The sequence below is a fragment of the Schistocerca cancellata genome, chromosome 8 (assembly GCF_023864275.1).
Source record: "Schistocerca cancellata isolate TAMUIC-IGC-003103 chromosome 8, iqSchCanc2.1, whole genome shotgun sequence".
Lineage (NCBI taxonomy): Eukaryota > Metazoa > Arthropoda > Insecta > Orthoptera > Acrididae > Schistocerca > Schistocerca cancellata.
In genome coordinates, this window is record NC_064633.1 from 200099835 (window position 1) to 200120807 (window position 20973).

Sequence of the window (20973 nt, forward strand, 5' to 3'; positions counted from 1 at the left end):
GAACTCACCATCTGACAGTGCTGATATCCACTGTTGCAGCACCGTATACATTTTTCATCCTTCCATGACTGTGGAAGGGCATTTCACCATCTGCATTCAAGAATTCTGTCACAGAATACTGCCTAATAAAAACATTGATGTTTGCCACTTTGTAAGTGAATGAAGTACTGGCATCAGTTGATGCAGAAAGATACCATTGTAGTGGGCTGGAGAAGCTGCTTTGCAGAATAGTCCCAAATTCAAAATTTTCACTTAACAGACCTTATTTATGGAGAAAGGGAGCATTACTGTACTTTGACTGACCCTCGTAGGTTAAGGAAAGGTAAACCTACATTCATAGTATTTGTAGGCCTTGAGAAAGCTTTTGGAAATGTTTACTGGAATACACTTGTTGAAATTCTGAAGGTAGCAATAGTAAAAGGCTGTTTACTACTTTTACAGAAACCAGATGGTAGTTAGAAGATTAGAGGAGCTTGAAAGGAAAGCACTGGTTGAGAAGGGCTGAAACTAGATTGTAGCCTATCCCCAATGTTAGTCAATCAGTATGCTGATCAAGCGGTAAAGGAAACCAATGAAATATTTGGAGAAGGAATTAAAGTTCACGGAGAAGAAATAAGAGCTTTGAGGCTTGCCGATGATGTAGTTCTGTTGGAGGCAGCAAAGAACTTGGAAGAGCAGTTGAATGGAATGGACAGTGTCTGGAAAGGAGGATATAAGACAAACATCAGCAAAAGCATAGCTTGTGTTAGATGAACTCACTGAGGGCGTGCTTAAAGCTGTTTGAGGGTTCTGACATATCGGACAGAATTAATGGAATATAGTTGAATGAGGCAGTGGTTAGGGAACTGGATTTGGAAATAAGATGCTAAAAGTACAAGATAATTTTTGCTTTTTTAGCAGGAATAACTGTTGGTGGCCAAAGTAGAGAGTATATAAAATGTAGACTGGCAATTGGGATAAAAAAAATTTGAGGAAGAGAAATTTGTTAACATTGAATATAGATTTAAGTGTTATCAGTCTTTTGTGAAAGTATTTGCTTGGAGAATAGTGGAGTGTATGGAAGTGAAAAGTGGGTAATACAATTCAGATAAGAAAGGAACAAAAGCTCCTGAAATGTGGCGCTACAGAAGAGTGCTCAAAATTAGATGAGTAGATAATGTAACTAATGAGGTGGTACTGAATAGAAATGGGGAGAAAAGAAATTTCCTTCACAACTTGACAAAAAGAAGGGATTGGTTGATGGGATATGTTCTGAGTCATTAAGGAATCATCAAGTTAGTGCTGGAGGGAAGTTTTGGGGATAAAAATTGTAGAGGGAGACTAAGAGATGAGTACAGGAAGCAGGTTTAAAAGATGGAGATTGCAGTAGTTATTCAGAGGTGAAGAGGCTTGCACAGGAAGACTAGCATGGAGAACTGCATCAGACAAGTCTTGACGGAAGACCAAAGCAGCAAAGAACACACTTTGAGACTTATTTCCTTGTGTTGTGTTAACTCTTTCAGGACCCACCTTGCACTTGTTTTGTTGTACTGAAGTTCATTACTGATAACTTTATGAACTATGGCAAGACTTACTGTAACTGCTATGTGCTGAGTCACAGACTGCTCTACTTGTATACAGCTCTACAAACCACTGGTGCTGCCCTGTGTAGATTACAGGAGTCTCACATACGACTTGACATCATCTTTGACATTGCAGATGCTGGACCCGCTATACCGTTATGGGGTACGACTGACAACTGATGCCTCTCAGACTAGCCCCATGGTCAGCCTCCTAACAGAGGCAGGGGTTCTATTGTTGCAGGTTCTACGACAACAATAATTGATCGCTTATGCATTACAAATCCACTGCTCCTTGGAGCACACGAACTAACATCCCCTCTTTCCAAAAATTGAGATCCATCTCTCACAATGGTGGACCAGGTCTGCACTTATGATCACCACTTGCATCCATCCCCCTTTTTTTCCCCCCTGAACTCCAGCTTTCCCATCTCTCTGGGCTCACTAATGTACATGGTGCATCCCCTGTCCACAGCTTTGTCTTGATCTATAACAAGGTCCGAAAGACTTGGTCCATCTTGAAGCCTTCTGCCGTTCATTCTTCTCCATTTGTTTACGTGCCATATAGCTGTTTACTACATCTAAAAGCATCCCCTACAAACTACAATGAAGTGCACGGCAGAGGGCATTTCTCATTGTACAGTGTACTGAGCAAAATGGTGCAGTGCTGGGACTCTGGACTTACATTTGAGAGTACAGCAGCTCAAACCTCAACCTGGGTATCTGGATTTATGTTTTCTGTGGTTTCTATAAATCTCTTAAAGCATATGCTGGAATGGTTCTTTTGAAAATGGCTTGACAAATTTGCTTTTACAATTCCAATTTGTGCCCAGTCTTCATGGACCTCATCGTTGATAGAAAGTTAAATCCTTATCTTCATTGCTTTGGACCCTGTATTAGGAATTCTTCTTATTCACTTTGGATATGAAGTGCTGGAAGAATGGATTTTTTCTTGACACTGTGCAACTATAATTAATCTGATCTCGTCTTCATGGTCCATAGGGTAGTGATGAATAGATGTCTGTAGTATACTCTTAGGTTCCTCATTTAATTATGGTTCTATAAACTTTGTAAGTAAGTTTTTGCAGAATAGTCTACCAGTTCAAGTTTTTCAGCATTTATGCGATGCCCTTCCATGGTTCAAACCAAATTGTGATAATTTGTGTTGGCCTTCTTTGTGTACATTCAGTACCCCCTGTTGGTCTTTGGTGTCTCTGAAAGTCTCCTAGTAGACTACAATTGTACCAGTGAACTTAAGACTGCTACCTGTTCTATCTACAACTGAATGTGTGTGATCATTTCGTTTCACAACCCACAAATTGTTACATATAAATATTGCTGCGAGGTGCCAGTCTTTGTACTACTGTAAGATCTTGTCTAGATCTGCTTGATTGTATTCTGTGACTGTTACGTGCATAACCTATGTTTAGGTCACACACACACACACACACACACACACACACACACACACACACTAGGAACAAACAATATTTCTGCAATTCATGGCTTGATCCAACTTGGATACAGAAAGGTTTACGGTGATTGTGTGGTGTTGGTGTTGTTGTTCCCAAATTACCTTTTGTACAGCTATGTACTTTTAATGTACGAGGACAGTTCAATAAGTAATGCAACACATTTTTTTTCTCGGCCAATTTTGGTTGAAAAAACCGGAAATTTCTTGTGGAATATTTTCAAACATTCCTGCTTCGTCTCGTATAGTTTCATTGACTTCCGACAGGTGGCAGCGCTGTACGGAGATGTTAAAATGGCGTCTGTAACGGATGTGCGTTGCAAACAACGGGCAGTGATCGAGTTTCTTTTGGCGGAAAACCAGGGCATCTCAGATATTCAGAGGCGCTTGCAGAATGTCTACGGTGATCTGGCAGTGGACAAAAGCACGGTGAGTCGTTGGGCAAAGCGTGTGTCATCATCGCCGCAAGGTCAAGCAAGACTGTCTGATCTCCCGCGTGCGGGCCGGCCGTGCACAGCTGTGACTCCTGCAATGGCGGAGCGTGCGAACACACTCGTTCGAGATGATCGACGGATCACCATCAAACAACTCAGTGCTCAACTTGACATCTCTGTTGGTAGTGCTGTCACAAATGTTCACCAGTTGGGATATTCAAAGGTTTGTTCCCACTGGGTCCCTCGTTGTCTAACCGAACACCATAAAGACCATAAAGAGCAAGGGAGAACCATCTGTGCGGAATTGCTTGCTCGTCATGTGGCTGAGGGGTGACAATTTCTTGTCAAAGATTGTTACAGGCGATGAAACATGGGTTCATCACTTCGAACCTGAAACAAAATGGCAATCAATGAAGTGGCGCCACACCCACTCCCCTACCAAGAAAAAGTTTAAAGCCATACCCTCAGCCGGTAAAGTCATGGTTACAGCCTTCTGGGACACTGAAGGGGTTATTCTGTTCGATGTCCTTCCCCAAGGACAAACGATCAACTCTGAAGTGTATTGTGCTACTCTTCAGAAATTGTAGAAACGACTTCGGCGTGTTCGTAGGCACAAAAATCTGAACGAACTTCTCCTTCTTCATGACAACGCAAGACCTCACACAAGTCTTCGCACCCGAGAGGAGCTCACAAAACTTCAGTGGACTGTTCTTCCTCGTGCACCCTACAGCCCCGATCTCGCACTGTCGGATTTCCATATGTTTGGCCCAATGAAGGACGCAATCCGTGGGAGGCACTACGCGCATGATGAAGAAGTTATTGATGCAGTACGACGTTGGCTCCGACATCGACCAGTGGAATGGTACCGTGCAGGCATACAGGCCCTCATTTCATGGTGGCGTAAGGCCGTAGCATTGAATGGAGATTACGTTGAAAAATAGTGTTGTGTAGCTAAAAGATTGGGGAATAGCCTGGTGTATTTCAATGCTGAATAAAACAACCCCTGTTTCAGAAAAAAAAAGTGTTGCATTACTTATTGAACTGCCCTCATACAACACATCATTATGTGTACAGTCTAGACACTGTATACGTATAATAGCTTATACAGCAAATACATCACTAGTTGGCTATCCTGCACTGATAAAAAAGAAAAAAATCCTGCCATATAAATATTAGTCCGCATGCTACTAAATTGAAGTTGCCAAGAAATAGTACAAAGCAAAGCATTGGAAACATGATCGTTTGTCAGTACATCATGTCTCCATGTAAAAAAAATTGCAGATTTTGAACTTTCCTATAATATTAAGCTTCATTTACTATGTTACCAGCCTTTAATACAAAATGTATTTATGACTACATATCTTAAAATTGACACCTCTGATTTTATAATTGTTAGCATACAGAATATAGCACATTTAAAGACATCAGAAACAATTACGTTCATTGCACAAAGGCCATTCGAGTTAAGGCTACCCACCACTTTGGATCTAATTCACAAAATTTTGAAAATCAGACTTCAGATAGATTTTTATTTTGATACATATCGAACATTACTTTCAACAGTATTAGGAAAATGATAGATTACTACTCACTGTAAAGGTGATACATTGCGTTGAGTTGCAGACAGGCACAACGAAAAAGCTGTTACATGTTTAGCTTTTGCCAATGCTTCCTTCAGAAAGGGAAACGTACTCATTCAGGCAAGCAAGCACATCTCATGCTCACAGGAATGCAACTGTCACATTGAGCAGCAATCTGGAGTGGGGCGGGGAAAGGAGAGGGATAACAGGGTATGGGTGGGGGAGCCACTGGATCGCAGAATCCTCTGTGTGAAGGACCCAATAGATGGGCCAGTTGTGTGCCTCAAGAAGAGGTATCATTAGCAGTGTAAGGGGGAGGGGGGGAGGAGATAAAGTCCTGGTGCTGCTTGTCTGTTCTGCCCACTGACTCCACTGCTTTCATATCGGAGTATTCCTGATGTATTTTTGCTGTCATGTCTCGTGCAGAGTTCATTTGGAAACAACTATCCCAGTTGTCAAAATCATTATTTACTCTAAAAACAAAGATGATGAGACTTACCATACAAAAGCGCTGGCAGGTCGATAGACACACAAACATACACACAAGATTCTAGCTTTCGCAACCAACGGCTGCTTCGTCAGGAAAGAGGGAAGGAGAGGGAAAGACGAAAGGATGTCGGTTTTAAGGGAGAGGGTAAGGAGTCATTCCAATCCCGGGAGCGGAAAGACTTACCTTAGGGGGAAAAAAGGACGGGTATACACTCGCACACATATCCATCCGCACATACACCATGTGTGTGTGCGAGTGTATACCCGTCCTTTTTTCCCTCTAAGGTAAGTCTTTCCGCTCCCGGGATTGGAATGACTCCTTACCCTCTCCCTTAAAACCCACATCCTTTCGTCTTTCCCTCTCCTTCCCTCTTTCCTGACGAAGCAGCCATTGGTTGCGAAAGCTAGAATCTTGTGTCTATGTTTGTGTTTGTTTCTGTGTCTATCGACCTGCCAGCGCTTTTGTTTGGTAAGTCTCATCATCTTTGTTTTTAGATATATTTTTCCCACGTGGAATGTTTCCCTCTATTATATTCATTATTTACTCTTATATCCATTGACTGTTTAATGACCAAATTCCAGTTCCTATCGGCATTGCACAGCATCTTTGTCTGTTCGAAAATAAATATATGGCCTTCCTTGATGCTGTGCTTTGCCACAGTAAATTTGTCAGTCTGGCTGAGGTGAACGCTCGTAAGTGTTTAAACAGTGCTACAAGATGTAATGCTGGATATGGCTGATGTACTGCATGCCACACTCTCAACTAGTGCTGTATCTGCCAGGTTCCCACAGCCCTAGTAGGTCTTTGACACAGCTATGAATCTCTCAGTACTGTTCAGGAGCTTTCACCTCAACCAAATCAACAAGTCTACTGAGGCATAGCACAGCATCAACGAAGGCCACAGGTTTGTTTCTGAACAAAGGTGGTGTGTAACACCATTGGCTTCTGGGATTCAATCATCAAAGAGGCAATGGAAATAAGAGCACATGGTGATCTTGTCAACTGGGACAAGGGTTTTCAACTGGGAGACGTTAGGTTCACTGCGGTGATACCTCTCTATGATGCACCTGTGCCCAATTTTGACCATTTGGCAGCCTAACGACTTTCGTGGTCCTATCGAGTCTGAGTGCAATGGGCCTTTCGTGGCATGAAGCTCACATCTGGTACAGCTACTTGCTGCCATAACTAAATCATTCTCAGAAATAATATGCGGTTACTGTTTTCAATACCCAATTACTTAAAACCATGGGGGGGGGGGGGGGGGGGGGGGAGGGAGAGGGAGAGAGAGAGAGAGAGAGAGAGAGAAATGCGTAGCTAATCAGGTTATGTACTTTTCAGGAATACTACTGCAAATGCTCACTCATTGTGTGTGCCTTCTTAGTTTCTTACAGAACTGGCCAGTTCAAGAATGCTTAGAACATATGATTGTTTCACAATCTTTCTCGTCTTATGTTCCCAGAACTACTTCATGTATTGACTGGTGGCCTGCCTTGGCTTTACATTACCCTCCTAGGGTTATTGTTGGACAAGAAATTTAGCAGTATTGATCATTAACCTGAGATGTTCGCTGACCTGTATGGCGTCTTCTGTGATATTAAGTTTTCTCAAATCCCTTCTTGTCTTTTCCAGCCATTTCATGTTATTCTCTTAAAATAAAATTGCAAATAAAATTAAATATACTCCTTTGCACGATTGTCATTCAGTCTATAAATATGACCATAAATCGTTAATCTCCTCTTCCCTGTTGTGTCTATGATTGTTTCTATGTTTCTGTATGAATCTTAATTTCTCCTGTTGTGCCAGTTACCATCTTTATTCTTTTGTAGTCCTAAAATTTTTCTGCGAATTTTCCTTTCTTTCTTTCCCAGTTCTGCTTGTTTATCATATTTACTCAGTATTAGGCATTCAGATACATGTAGTGTTTCTGTGTAATTACTATTGTATAGTGTTTAATTTTTACCTAGAACAATACTGATCTTTTTATTATATAGGTTTTGGGGGAGTTTGTGTGCTAATTCCATTTTCTTTGATCATTTTTTAATTGTGGTGCTTCCTAATCCATTTTATTGTATCCATTCTCCCAAATACATAAACTTATTAAATCATTTGATGTTACCACGTTGTCTTTCTGATTATTTTTCTCTGTTCCATTTCTGTTCAATGTATTGTTTTCTCATACGGTATTTGTAATCTGGTTTTAGCTGCAGTTTTGTGAAGTGTTTCTATATCTTTTAATCTGTTTTGTCCTTCAGATTATTGCAATATCATCAGCAAAAGTGTGACATTTAATCTCAAGTCTTCCTGTCCTTGTCCCAGATAGATTCCTTCGATGTCTCTGTCTTGTAGTTCTGTATCCCACTCTCTCATAACCTTGCCTGTGATCAGATGGAAAAGAATCGCTGAGAGCCCGTCACCCTGTGCATCTCCTGTGTGAATTCTGAAGGGTTCAGACACTTCTAGGAATTTAACTTTTGAAGTTGTTTCTGTTGGACTAATCGTGTTTTTGTATACCTGCTTGTTCCAGTGCTAGGAATACTGTCTGTCTGGGTACAGAATCATAGGCTTTTTTTATATAAAAATATGCCTGGGTTTGATCTACTTTTTTCTGAATGCTACTTGGTACTCACCAGTTGTGTGTTCTGCTTGGTGTTCTATGTTATGCAGTAGATCTTTGAATATAATTTTGTAGGTGACTGCAAGAAGAGATATGCCTTGGTAATTGGTAGTGTTTGTCCCACCTCCTTTCTTGTGTTGCGGATGGATTATGGCTTGTTTGCAATCTTCCGGAATTTTTCCTTTCTCTTACCAATCTTTAATAACCTCATAAATGGTTTCAGCTGCCCACTTCCGTTCCCGTTTCCAGATCTCAGATAGTATCCTATCTTTAACTGGCACTCTGTTGTTTTCCTGCCAGCCAGTGTATTGTTCAGTTTGATACAGTGATTGTGGTTCTGAAGGTGTATATTCTATTTGAGACTGTCTGAAAAAATAGTCTCTGTGTTGTTTCCTTGCACTTTAGAAGAGTTTTGAAATATTTTTGTTGTAACTCAAAGTTCTTGTTATTAGTAATCAATTTCCCTGTTAAATCTTTAATGCGAAGGCTGGTCTACTTGTACAATTGGTATTAATAAACGGAAATATTTTTAAACATAGCACACTAGGGATAAGTCACTTCTTGCCTCACTCTTATTTGATTTGACAAGTTTGGTGACTTCATTTAAATTGGTTTCTTTATTCACTTGAGGACCATATACATTACATAATGTTGTCTAGTTATTTACACAAAATTATATGTCATTTGCACGCCATAATAATAAATGCGTGAGTAGTACTACCATAAAACTCTTCTAAAACTGTATATTGACGGTAAATACAGTGTGTCATTGTAACTGTGGTGTCTATTCTTGCATACAAATGTAAGCAGCAACTTGGGTGTTCAAATGGTACATTAAGTTGTGATTTTGGGAACTTTTCCTGCTTTTTCTTTCTTTGAAAGTGAGAACCTACCAACTTCATACGCATCATTGACATATGTGTTATGAAAAGTACTTAACAGTAAGCTCTCTCTAAAGTTAGAGTATGCTGGTTGTGTGGAGTGTGTTCTAATTTACAAATGATAGAGCACAGCAATCAGTCATCTTTTTCTTGCAGGCTTGATTCGGCAAATCCAGATTTCGGCTAGTGCCTAGCCGTTACCAGTGCACCATTTCATAGTATCAATGCATGTTTTAGTATGTCAGTCCCCTATTGTTTACCGAGCGAGGTGGCGCAGTGGTTAGCACACTGGACTCGCATTCGGGAGGACGACAGTTCAATCACGTTTCCGGCCATCCTGATTTAGGTTTTCCGTGATTTCCCTAAATCGTTTCAGGCAAATGCCGGGATGGTTCCTTTGAAAGGGCACGGCCGATTTCCTTCCCAATCCTTCCCTAACCTGAGCTTGCGCTCCGTCTCTAATGACCTCGTTGTCGACGGGACATTAAACACTAACCACCACCATCCCCTATTGTTTGGGCTTCTATCACAGTTCTTTCAAGACTACTCTTGAAAGACTCTGCATGATGAGTGACATGAGCAAAAATGTGTCAAGAATGCTCTGACGTGGAAGTAGCAAAGCCAGCAGGCAGAATAGACAGGCAGCAGCACCAGGACCTGATGCCTGAACCCCACGACATCTCCTCCAGGGACATGGGCTTAGTCCACCCATTGGGCTCTCGGTAGAGGAGACTGTGTTCCAGCGGCTATAAGGGAATGAACGAGACCTACAACCAACACTTTTCCTGAAGATAACAAGTAGGAAGCTTGTCAAAACACTGCGACAACATAGTGCCATGACTCTGCTGATACCACGAGAAGATTTTGTCAATGTAGTTCTCTGAAAAAGATGCAGTTCATTATAATAATGAGATTATATAATTGCTTGCATAAATTATACTGTGGTTGGTATTGTGTGGACATAGTTGTTTATGGCAACACTAAAAGATTAATCATGCCTCCAAAAGTCTACATTTCTTATATAGAATAAAGAATGTCCCAATACTCAATGTGCCCTGCCTCCCATCTGTGTCAACTGTGGAGAGCACCATTCGTCTTGCTTGCCTGGTTGCAGGATTCTCCAGAAAGAAAGGAAAATCATGGAGTACAAGACCCTGGACTGACTGACCTACACTGAGGCTAAGAGAAAATTTGAACGCCTGCATTCTGTGCATATGACATTGTCTTACGCCGCCGCTACAACAGTTCTGACATTATCAGCTCTGCTAACCCCAGTTACCTCTCAGAACTGGAAGACTACACCTGCACCCTTGATGGTGGGGGCCACTTCCCTCCCTGTTGCTCTTGCCCCAACTACTTCAGCAGCAACACCCTCCCAACCATCAGGGACATCCGTCCCAACTTCTAAGCCGGAGAAGCGTACAACTTCTTCAGCTGCTCGTGCTACGAAAGGGTCCCTTGGGTCACTCGCTTCCCAGGTGTCTGCTAGTGGGAAAGATGATACCTGCCAGTGGCTGAAGAGCCCAAAAGCAGCTGGTCGCAGGGCTTCACGCTCATCCTCAGTCTCGGAGTCTGAATCAGTGATGTCCTCCCAGCCAGGGAAACCCAAGGAACAATGAGAGAAAACCAAAAAGGAGGTCCCCAAGACCAAGGGAATTGTGGTGGCACCCACACCACTGCTACCTCCAAGTTCTGTGTCTGTGAATGAGGTGGGGATTCTGGTGTCCACTGAGGACATAGATCTTGGCGGACTCTCAGACAAAATGGATATAAACTGCTCAGGCAAAAAGTCGGTGGCAGCACGTGACCCTGAGATGTAAACTGCCTCATTGAATGTTCCATGCCTTCTCATTCTAACGGTGAAGTCATCCTCCAGTGGAATTGCGGTGGTTTTTTCCACTGCCTGGCTAAGCTACAGCAACTGTTAAGCTTTACACCTGCTCTGCATTGCCCTCCAGGAAACCTGGTTCCCAGCAATAGGGACCGCTGCCCTCCGCAGCTATAAGAGATATTACAGGAACCATAGCGACTATAATTGAGTGTCAGGTGGAGTTTGCGTTTATTTCCTAAACTCAGTCTGTAGTGAACATGTGCCCCTTCAAACCCCTCTTGAAGCTGTGACTGTCAGAATAAGGAATCTTGTGAATCTAGAGTCTGCCATCCAAACAGCCTTTTCCAGATGCCAACACTTGGTTGCCATCTTTTTTTATTTACGAAAAGCATATGACACGACATGGTGACATCATATCCTTACCACATAATATGAATGGGGTCTCTGAGGCTCACTCTTGATTTTTATCCTGAATTTCCTGTCGCTTCGTACTTTCCGTGTCCAAGTTGGTGCCTCCCATAATCCCCCCATATCCAGGAGAATGGGGTCCCGCAGGGCTCTGTATTGAGTGAGTGTGTCTATTTTTAGTGGCCGTTAATGGTCTAGCAGCAGCTGTGGGGCCGTCCGTCTCACCTTCCCTGTACACAGACAATGTCTGCATTTCATACTGCTCCACCAGTACTGGTGTTGCTGAGCGGCACCTGTAGGGAGCCACCCCCAAGGCGCTGTCATGGGCTCTAGCCCATGGTTTCCAGTTTTTGGCCGCAAAGTCGTATGTTATGCACTTCTGTCGGCATCGTACCATTCATTCAGAACCAGAACTTTACGTTAATGACGATCCACTCACTGTGGTGGAGACATCGATTCTTAGGACTGGTTTTCAATGCCCGATTGATTTGGATACCTCACCTTCGTCAGCTTAAGCGGAAGTGCGGGCAGCACCTCAATACCCTCTGGTGCCTGAGCAACACTGGGGTGCAGATCGCTCTACGCTGCTGCAGCTCTACAGAGCCCTTGTTCAATCCTGCATTATGGTTCGGGGGCACCCTAAGCATTGCGTTTACTCGATCCAGTGCACCACTGGACAGGAGCTTTTAGGACGAGTCCAGTGACCAGTGTCCTTGTGGAAGCCAGAGTGCCTCCATTCCAGGTTAGGCATGCACAACTGCTGGCCAGATGCATAGCACGTATTCTTAGTTCTCCTGTGCATCCGAATCACAGTCTCCTTTTCCCACCCACGGCGGTTCATCTCCTGCATCGGCGGCCCAGGTCAGGGCTTCCAATTGCATTTGGTGTCCGATCCCTTCTTTCTGAACTGGAGTCCTTGCCTTTACCACCTACACTTGAGATCCATTCACGTACAACTCCATGGTGTACACCTAGGCCGCAGCTTCGCCTGGACCTTTCATGTGGCCCTAAGGGCTCAGATAACCCTAAGGCTCTCCACTGCCACTTCCTCTCGATTCTTGACAAGTACTGAGGCCACGAAGTTGTTTACACCGACAGCTTGATGGCTGATGCTCACGTCGGCTCCGCGTATGTCCATGGAGGAAATATTGAACAGTATTCCTTGCCCGATGGCTGTAGTATTTTCACTGCAGAGCTGGTGGCTATATCTCGTGCTCTTGAGCACATCCGTTCATGCCCCGAAGAATAGTTTGTTGTGTGTACCGACTCCTTGAGCAGCCTACAAGCTATCTACCAGTGATACCCTCGCCATCCTTTGGTGGCGTCCATCCCGGAGTCCATCTGTGCCTAGGACCCGTCCCGTCATTTAGTGGTGTTTGTGTGGACCCCAGGACACGTTGGCATCCCAGGCAACAAACTTGCTGACAAGCTGGACAAACAGGCTATGCAGAAACCGCTTCTGGAGATGGGCATTTCTGAACCTGACCTGCGTTCTGTCTTCCACCGCCGTGTTTTTCGGCTTTGGGAGACGGAATGTCATAATAGCATGCGCAACAAACTGCGTGTCATTAAGAAGACTGTGAATGTGTGGAAGTCTTCAATGCAGGCCTTTTGCAGGGAATCAGTTGTCCTGTGCCGGCTCCGCATTGATGACGCTTGGGCGACCCACAGTTACCTCTTGCGCCATGAAGACCCGCCTCAGTGTCCTTGTGGTGCCCAGTTGTCAATGGCCCATATTCTGGTGCTCTATCCCACTTTGACAGCCCAGCGACGAAATCTTGAGTTACTGGACTCGTTGCTGCTCATTTTATCTGACAACGCTCATTGGCTGATTTAGTTTTACGTTTTATTCGTGAGGGTGGGTTTTATCATTTGATCTAAGTTTTAGCACATGTCATTTGTCCCTCTGTGTCCTTCACCCTAGTTCTTTTAGGGTGGAGGTTTTATGTTGCAGATTGGCTGGCTTTTCCTTTTTATTCTTGTGGTCGGCAGCACTTGTGGCATTGTTTTATTAGGAACAAGGGACCAATGATCTCGTAGTTTGGTCCCTTCCCCCCCCCCCCTCCCCCTCAACCACCCCTCTCACCCCCCCCCCCTTTTAAACAAACAAACAAACCAACCAACCAACTGTTGGATGAGAAAGGGGGCATTCCTTTGCAGCTGATTCTTCAGAGTGGAGAGAGGATTGAGAGTGTGTTGGAATATGACACCGGAAATCTGTTTGAGGATTAGTCTGAAGGATAGTGCCTACCTGTGAAGGCCTTTGTGAGAGCATCTGTGTATGGAGCAAGGAAATTTTTTGTCCCCGGTTGGCCAGGCTGTATGGGAAGGATTTTTTGGTGTGGAAGGGATGGCAGCTGTTGAAATGCAGATACTGTTAGTAGTTCGTGAGTTTAATGTGGATAGAGGTGTGAATGGAGCCACCAGAGAAGTGGAGGTCAACATCCAGGAAGGTGGCATGCTGAGTTGTGAGGAGGACCAGGTGAAACAGATGGGAGAGATGTTAAGGTTGTGAAGTAATGAGGATAGTGTGTTCTGGTCCTGAGTCCAGATTGTGAAGATATTGTCAATGAACCTGAACCAGCCTAGGGGTTTGGGGCTGTGCTACACTAGGAACATTCCATAGATGACCCAATCGCCATTGGGTTGGCATAGAAGGGTGCCATGCATTTGCCAATGGCTGGACCACAGACTTTTTTGTGTACCTTTTTATACCTTCCTGTGAGCCATTGGAGATCCCATCCACACCTCTGCCCACATTTCACCCACCAACTACAGTGAGCAGCTATCTACCCTTTTCATAATTATTGATATTCTACTACGTTAATTATTTCTTGACGTTGGACTTTTTTCTTGTCAGCGTATGAATGATTTTAATCCTATAAAGAACTTGAAACACACTGAACTTTACTTCCTCAGTCAGCATTTTTATCTCTTTTTTCCAGTGGATGAACTGATAGGTGTGTGTAGGACAGTTTCAAATGATCTGGGTAACACTGTTTGTGTAGGGAAGGTATTGCAAAATATTAAAATACAGAGCAAGTATTTAACTATTGACAACATAAAAGAAAAGAGTAATAGGTAACACTTGTACGTGTTTGGTCATTAAGCTGTTTTTATTAATAATATTTCTTCAGCTACAAAATTTAGAAAAAAAGACAAAATTCTCTTTGTTTAATAGAATCAGGGCTTTCAGATGTTATTTTAACCCTGAGACAGTTTTTGGTGGGGTCATATAGGTAACTATGTGTGCTTTTCCTGCGTCTTAAATTTACCATTGTCTCCAGTCAAGTGTGTCATACTTTTATCTCTAAAGACTATAAAAATGCAACTTGTAAAAGAATTTTGCTGTGTTATGTACATACAATATATGGATTCAGTAACAGGAAGAAAAAAATTATATTGGTATTATTTATGGTATCGAAGAAGGTGGACATATTTCTGTCTTGTGTTTCAAGCTCTATTGGTCTTTGGAAGCACTTTTTTTGACAGGATGCAATAATGATGTAGCAAAGACACAGTATATTGCATTAAAAATTGAAACTTTTTGTCAGAGAGAGTTGCTTTATTATTATTGGTCTTATATTTCAGTTACGCATTATGGATGCTGCCAGGAAGAACAATGACTGCTACTTCTACTACTACTCTACCTGTTTGAAGGTAAAACAAAACATTTATTAATATTATTTGAAAGTTGAATGTTATTACTGCTGTGGTAAATTCAGTAATATATTATAAACAATAGAGGGTATGAAGTATGGTGTTGAATAGGGTGGGTGAAATAAAATAGAATTGGGGAAACACATTTAAGACTGAAGCAAAATTAACTCGTGTTAGTGAACAGGAGAACTGCGCATTACACAAAAATGTTTGAGAAAGTAACAGGACCAGACATGTTTAGTAACTATTATTTATCAGAAAAATCAGCATCAGTACTTTGAAGAGCTGTTGCACAACCTCAAGATTAGTCTTTGATGTACAGAGTCTAGTGTCCACATTGTAACAAATTTTTCAGCAAACTGTTAATGCTGAGTGGTATGTCCAGAAATTGTTTAATTTTTATGTGAATCAACTCAAAGGAGATGAATGACCGTGCATATATAATCAGCAAGGCAGAGCAATAGCACACACACTACCTTGAAAACCTCACCATGAATGCATGACGTATTTGGTGAGGAGAGGACAATCAGCAGAGGTAGTCAAATCTCATAGCCCTTTGAATCACCTGATCTCTTGTCTCGTGATTTTGAGCTGTGGGGCAAATGAAAGGGTCAGCTATATTCAAATAATCCTCCCACACTGAAAGAGCTGCAGCGAAACACTGAAAATACAATTGCTGCTATCTCTCTGGCAGAGCTGCTACACATTCCTTGCATTTTGATAAATCTGCATCAATGATGCCATTTCCAGCATCTTTTGTGGTTGTTTATGAACAAGTGTCAATCCTGTGTCAGTCTTATTGTAAATATTTTCCGGGCCAGTTTTACTTTCGAGCACAGTGCATACATGCGTGCATGTGTTGGTTTCCATTGAGTGTCACCCACATATTATTAAGTTATGTATAAAAAGGAATCTGAAGCTAGTTGTTGACTTTTACGTGATATCTGTAAACATTTCGTATCTTGGACCTCTATTTCCATGTTGAAGTAAAATATAGCTTATTATCAAGTCTGATTTGTAATATAGCTCTGTGTCATTTTGTGAAATAATATTTGGAATTTTTTGTTGATTATAATGTAAATTGTTTGGGCAACTTATTTTGCTGTGTCTGCGACTGACTGTGGCACTTTTTTATTCTTCCAGACTGTCATTGTGCCATCATGATTTTCAAAAGTGTTCTATACAAATGTGAGGTTACTCTAGATGTAGCATGTGAGCTGATACAGTACTTAAGGCAATGGACTCACGTTTTATAGTATGGTGACAATTCAAATTGCTTCCTGCCGTCCAGAAGTGTATTTTCCTTCGTTCTCCTATGGTTTGATGCAAATTCTGGGACAGGTTCTTTGAAATAGATGTGGATGATTTCTTTCTTTTTCCTTCACAACCCAAACTTGTGCTCCAGTCCCAATACCTCGTTTTCAATATGTTAAACCTTGATCTTTCTCTTGTCTTGATGCAGACAGATTTGGTATCTGTCTTGGGACAGAATTATGACTCATCAAAGACCATAACAGATCTCCAGCCATGCATTAGGATTTCATTTTGTTGATGAGATGTTTATGAGCGTAAAGGCCATTGTATGGTGTTAGTTTTAATTGGTTGTCACGGATCCTTTGCTTGTTTTCAGCAGTTGTTGTAAGTACTATAAGTGAATTGCCTTCTGTCACATATTCTGACAGCTTCTGAGCAAGAGATAATGATTTTGAATGCCACAGGGATTGGTACTGGGCCCTTTCTGGTTTCTGACTTGCATAAATTATCTTCCTGTGATAACCAAGTGAGGCAGCACTGTGGTTAGTGCACCAGATTTGAATACAGGGCGACGATGGTGGTCAAATCCCCATCTGGCCATCCAGATTTAGGTTTTCTGTGATTTTGCTAATTTCCTGAAGGCAAAAGCCAGTATGATTTTCTTCCCCATCCTTCATTAATCTGAGTTTGTGCTCTGACCCTAATGATTGCATTGTTGACAGGACATTAGATGCTAGTCTACCTTCCTTTAACTGCCAATGCCTTTAAAGGCTCAGATGAAAGCTGAAGATACCTATAAAAGGTTCACAGCTAATTTAAGTCTTTACATCACAGCGTCTCATATTATGCAATTTGAAACAAACAGCAATGACCTTTTTAGCACCAGAAGTAGACAGTCATAATTAACTCTAATAGTCCTGATTTATTTATTTACTTATTTATTCAGAATTGAGGTAAGCTGTAACATAATTTTAGGTATGCATTTTTTAAGTGTTTACAAAAACTGGCAGAGTTCCAGAAGGACATAAAGATAGTAGGGCAACTTTTTGTGAAGTTTAAGACTCAGAGCAGTTTATATGTGGAAGTGCCATTATTTTCAAATAAATGTAATTAAATTTGAGTTTTGGGGTTAAAACAACTAATAAATACAATAAACAAACAAAATAATCTTACAAACATGTTTTATGCATGGTAATTCGGCAACATCATGTTGCCTTCCATCAAATCGAGACTCTTGTCTTGCCCTCTTGCTAGGACGCCCTCTAGTATTACAGTGACAGTTTGGTGATGTAATGTCAGATGATCTGTGGCTTCTACATTGTCCTTGTAAAGATCCCGGGCATTTTGCTGTGCATTGTCTATGAAATGCGCAATGATGGAGAAATATCACTTTTTTCCTCTTGTAGAGCATCTATACAGGGATACATTTTAATCAGCTCAATCTCTGCCCCCATATGAGCATTGTAGGAATGTAATAGGTTAAGCTGAAGCACGCTAATCCTTTTCTTTTGTTCCCTGGAAAATCTTGCTATGGAACACAATGGTTGAACTCTGTAAGAGTTGATGGTTACATTAACAACACCATTGTCTTTCCAACGGACAGTGGAAATTCCTCATGCTGAGCCAAAACAAAGTACCCTTTTTTCTTTTATCATTTTATCTGCGTATAACAGAGTACAATTCTTAACTTGTTTCCACTTACTGTTAAAGTTGCTTCCACACCCCTGTCCTTTAGGTCATTTAGCTGTTGAACACTGGTAAAGAGGTTTTCAAAGAAAATTCAGCATGGAACATGTGGAATGGACTGGTCCATTTACATCATTACCACATCATAGCCCATACCTTGGTTTCATAATCCTTACTACACATGCCAGCTTGGTGATAGGGTTAGAGTCAAATAATATATCCACCGGTGATGCCTCCACACCAGAATTTTAATCCACATCAGATTGGTTTCCCTTCTATGAATATTTGCACCTGTGACTCCCAAAGTACGGGACTGTTGATTCATTGATAGAATGGTGCCGCACATTAGGTGCAAATTGTTTGAATCTATGTCTCTCTCAGCATACACACTAACGGTCCCAAAAGATCCGATTTCTGTAAATTATCATTGTCACATACTAACAGATTGGAAAACGCAAAGTGAAATTGATCCCTGGACTCAGCATTTTCTGTGAGGTCATTGTGATTGTCTCTATCTGATTGCTAGTAGATTTTTCTGCGTGACACTGTTACGTAACCACTTAGCAGAAATATTGCAATAAACACCAACATCTCATCTTCTGAACAGCCTTTCAGCTGCGTACTGATTTGTGTAAGTGACCAACATTTGAAGCACTTCTTTGTCACAAAACTGTTGGAAATATTCGAGCAGTGTTCGCCTTTTCTTCATCTCAATTATGCACTTTAGAAACCATTTGGGTGTTGGATTACCTATTTCTCCAATTTTCCCATTATATTTCATGAGATTTTGAACTTTTTCCTTTGATAGCCTTGTTTGTTTGTTGTACTGCTGGAGGGTCCTAGAACCTCTTCAGAGATTAAGGATTGTTTTTGTGCTGTGTTGACAAGATTATAGTTGCCAGAAATGTCCAAATCACAAAGTGCAGTAGCATTGAGTTGGCTTGCTGGTAATTTGTGTACACTTGGATTTTCTTTGGCACCTGAGTCTTTATCTGTTATGTCATAAGTAATATTTAGAGGAGTGTGTAATGTTACAGCCATACCACTAATAGTATTTCATGATCATTTGTTTCTAAGATGTCCAAAAGTTCCTTCAGATTACATTGTTTTCTGTGAATTTAAAAACAATTGACAAAACCTTTCAATTGTAATATAAAACTCTAAATAATATAGTTTATTCCATTAGCTCAGTCAATTCATCCTTGGTAAAATTGGACTTATTTTCAAGGCACAGTTTCTCAATAACTGTGAACTATAGCGTCAAAATGACTGGTAGTGCATTGGTGACTCAATGCACTTCATTTAAATATGTGTCACTACCTGTTGCAACAGTGTGTTATTCATGGAAATCAGTAACTTCAACACTAAATGATGTCATCCTTACGGAAGGATGTCAGGCTTACCTGGGTTAAGTGCAGTATGTATAAGGGGCAATCAAGAAGTTCCCATTCAAAGGCTGTGTAGTCCAGAATCAGTATACCAACTAGGCAAAATTACCATGAGCATTTATTCAATCATCCCACCGGTGCATCAGGTTGAAATGCCCATTTGATAAAACACTGTATTCTGCTGTGTGAAGAATCTGTAACTGTGTGCTGCACATCCTCGTTGGACAGGAATCGTCAACCTAGAAAATCAAAATTGGAATTGAACACTTCCCTTGACCTATGTAGGTCAACAGTAACTACCGATACCACACTATAAATCTCAATACTTTCACCACCACCACACTTAATCCTACCACAAAAAAAGACACCTAGAAAATCGAAATTGGGATCGAACACTTCCCTTGACCTATATAGATCAACAGCTACTAACGATACCAAACCAGCCATAGCCACAACCACACCTTGCAATCAAGCACTTCCCTAAAGTCATATAAGTCAACAGCAAAGCAAAATACCAAATCACCAAAACAAACAACCATAAGTTATCCATACGACATCTCCACATATAGCCTGGCGCAAGACGCCGGAAATTTAGTAAGTCTCATTTCTTCACGACACACTGAACACTTCATGACTTCAGCAAACAGGCCGAATAGCTGAAAAAATTTTATTAGAGACAACGCACTGTCCCCCATCATCGCCGACAACCGAAAACTGTTGACCTTGTCAGTCATATCCATACCTACCAAAGGCATAAAAAAAAGCAATTTACTAAAATTCACACATGACAAACAGAAAAAAAACTACAATAACGTCGGCATAACAAAACCAGAGTCGTTAACTCACTGAAAAATATTTTGCTGAAAGCACAGTCACCACTAGTATCACACACGTGCAGTGCTCCCACACAAATGAACCACATATGCCACATAACACGTTACCCATAAACACCCCACCAGAGAGAACAACCGACCGCAACAATACGCCACCTATAAACATGCTACACACACAAATTAAACCGAAAACATCACCTAACACACAACATACAAACACACCACCGATCACATCAAAACGACACCTACAAACACTCCACTCCCACAAACTAAGCTACGTCACACACCACAACAGCCTTACATCATGGGCCATTCCGACGGGTGGAATTGGACATTTCCATTGACCCAAATGAACCGTTTTGATGGAAAATTAAAAAATGCCTCCATCAGCCATTCTTTCTACAAGTTATATGAATATTTAGATTCAGGGATCGAAAAATTTTGTTAGCTACATGGCATGTAGCAATATATGTACAATAAAGTTGAATGACAAGTAATAATGCTCCACAAATAGGACTCAGTATTTGTAGATGTAAAAATATTCTTTTCAAAAAATACCTTCGTAATCAAGTAATTTCTTTTTATTGGGATAATTTTGGGAAAGTGTAGCTCATTTATCAAAGAGATTATATATAGAATGTTAGTGTGACCCATCTTTTAGTACTACTCAAGTGTTTGGGTTCCCCACCAGGTCATATTAAAGGAAGAGATTGTAACAGTTCAGATGCATTCTTGGCTCTGGTAGGTTCAATCAGCACACAAGAATTACAGTATTACGGAGATTTTTCATGAACTCAAATGGGGATCCCTAGAGCAAAGGTGACTGTCATAGCATGAGATGATATTATTGTGTACACTTCGTCAAAGGTGTAATCAGGTTTAGA

General features: G+C 41.4%; 1 protein-coding gene across 2 annotated transcripts in view; it reads left to right on the forward strand.

Moving 5' to 3' along the window:
• Positions 1-20973, forward strand: part of LOC126094942 (zinc finger CCCH domain-containing protein 11A-like) — a 66577-nt gene that overhangs the window by 10318 nt on the left and 35286 nt on the right. For both annotated transcript variants that reach the window (XM_049909593.1, XM_049909592.1), the window contains one exon: positions 14860-14928. In XM_049909593.1, coding sequence (XP_049765550.1) covers positions 14869-14928 — 60 coding nt within the window. In that variant the 5' untranslated portion in view covers positions 14860-14868. The remainder of the gene's footprint in view (positions 1-14859; positions 14929-20973) is intronic.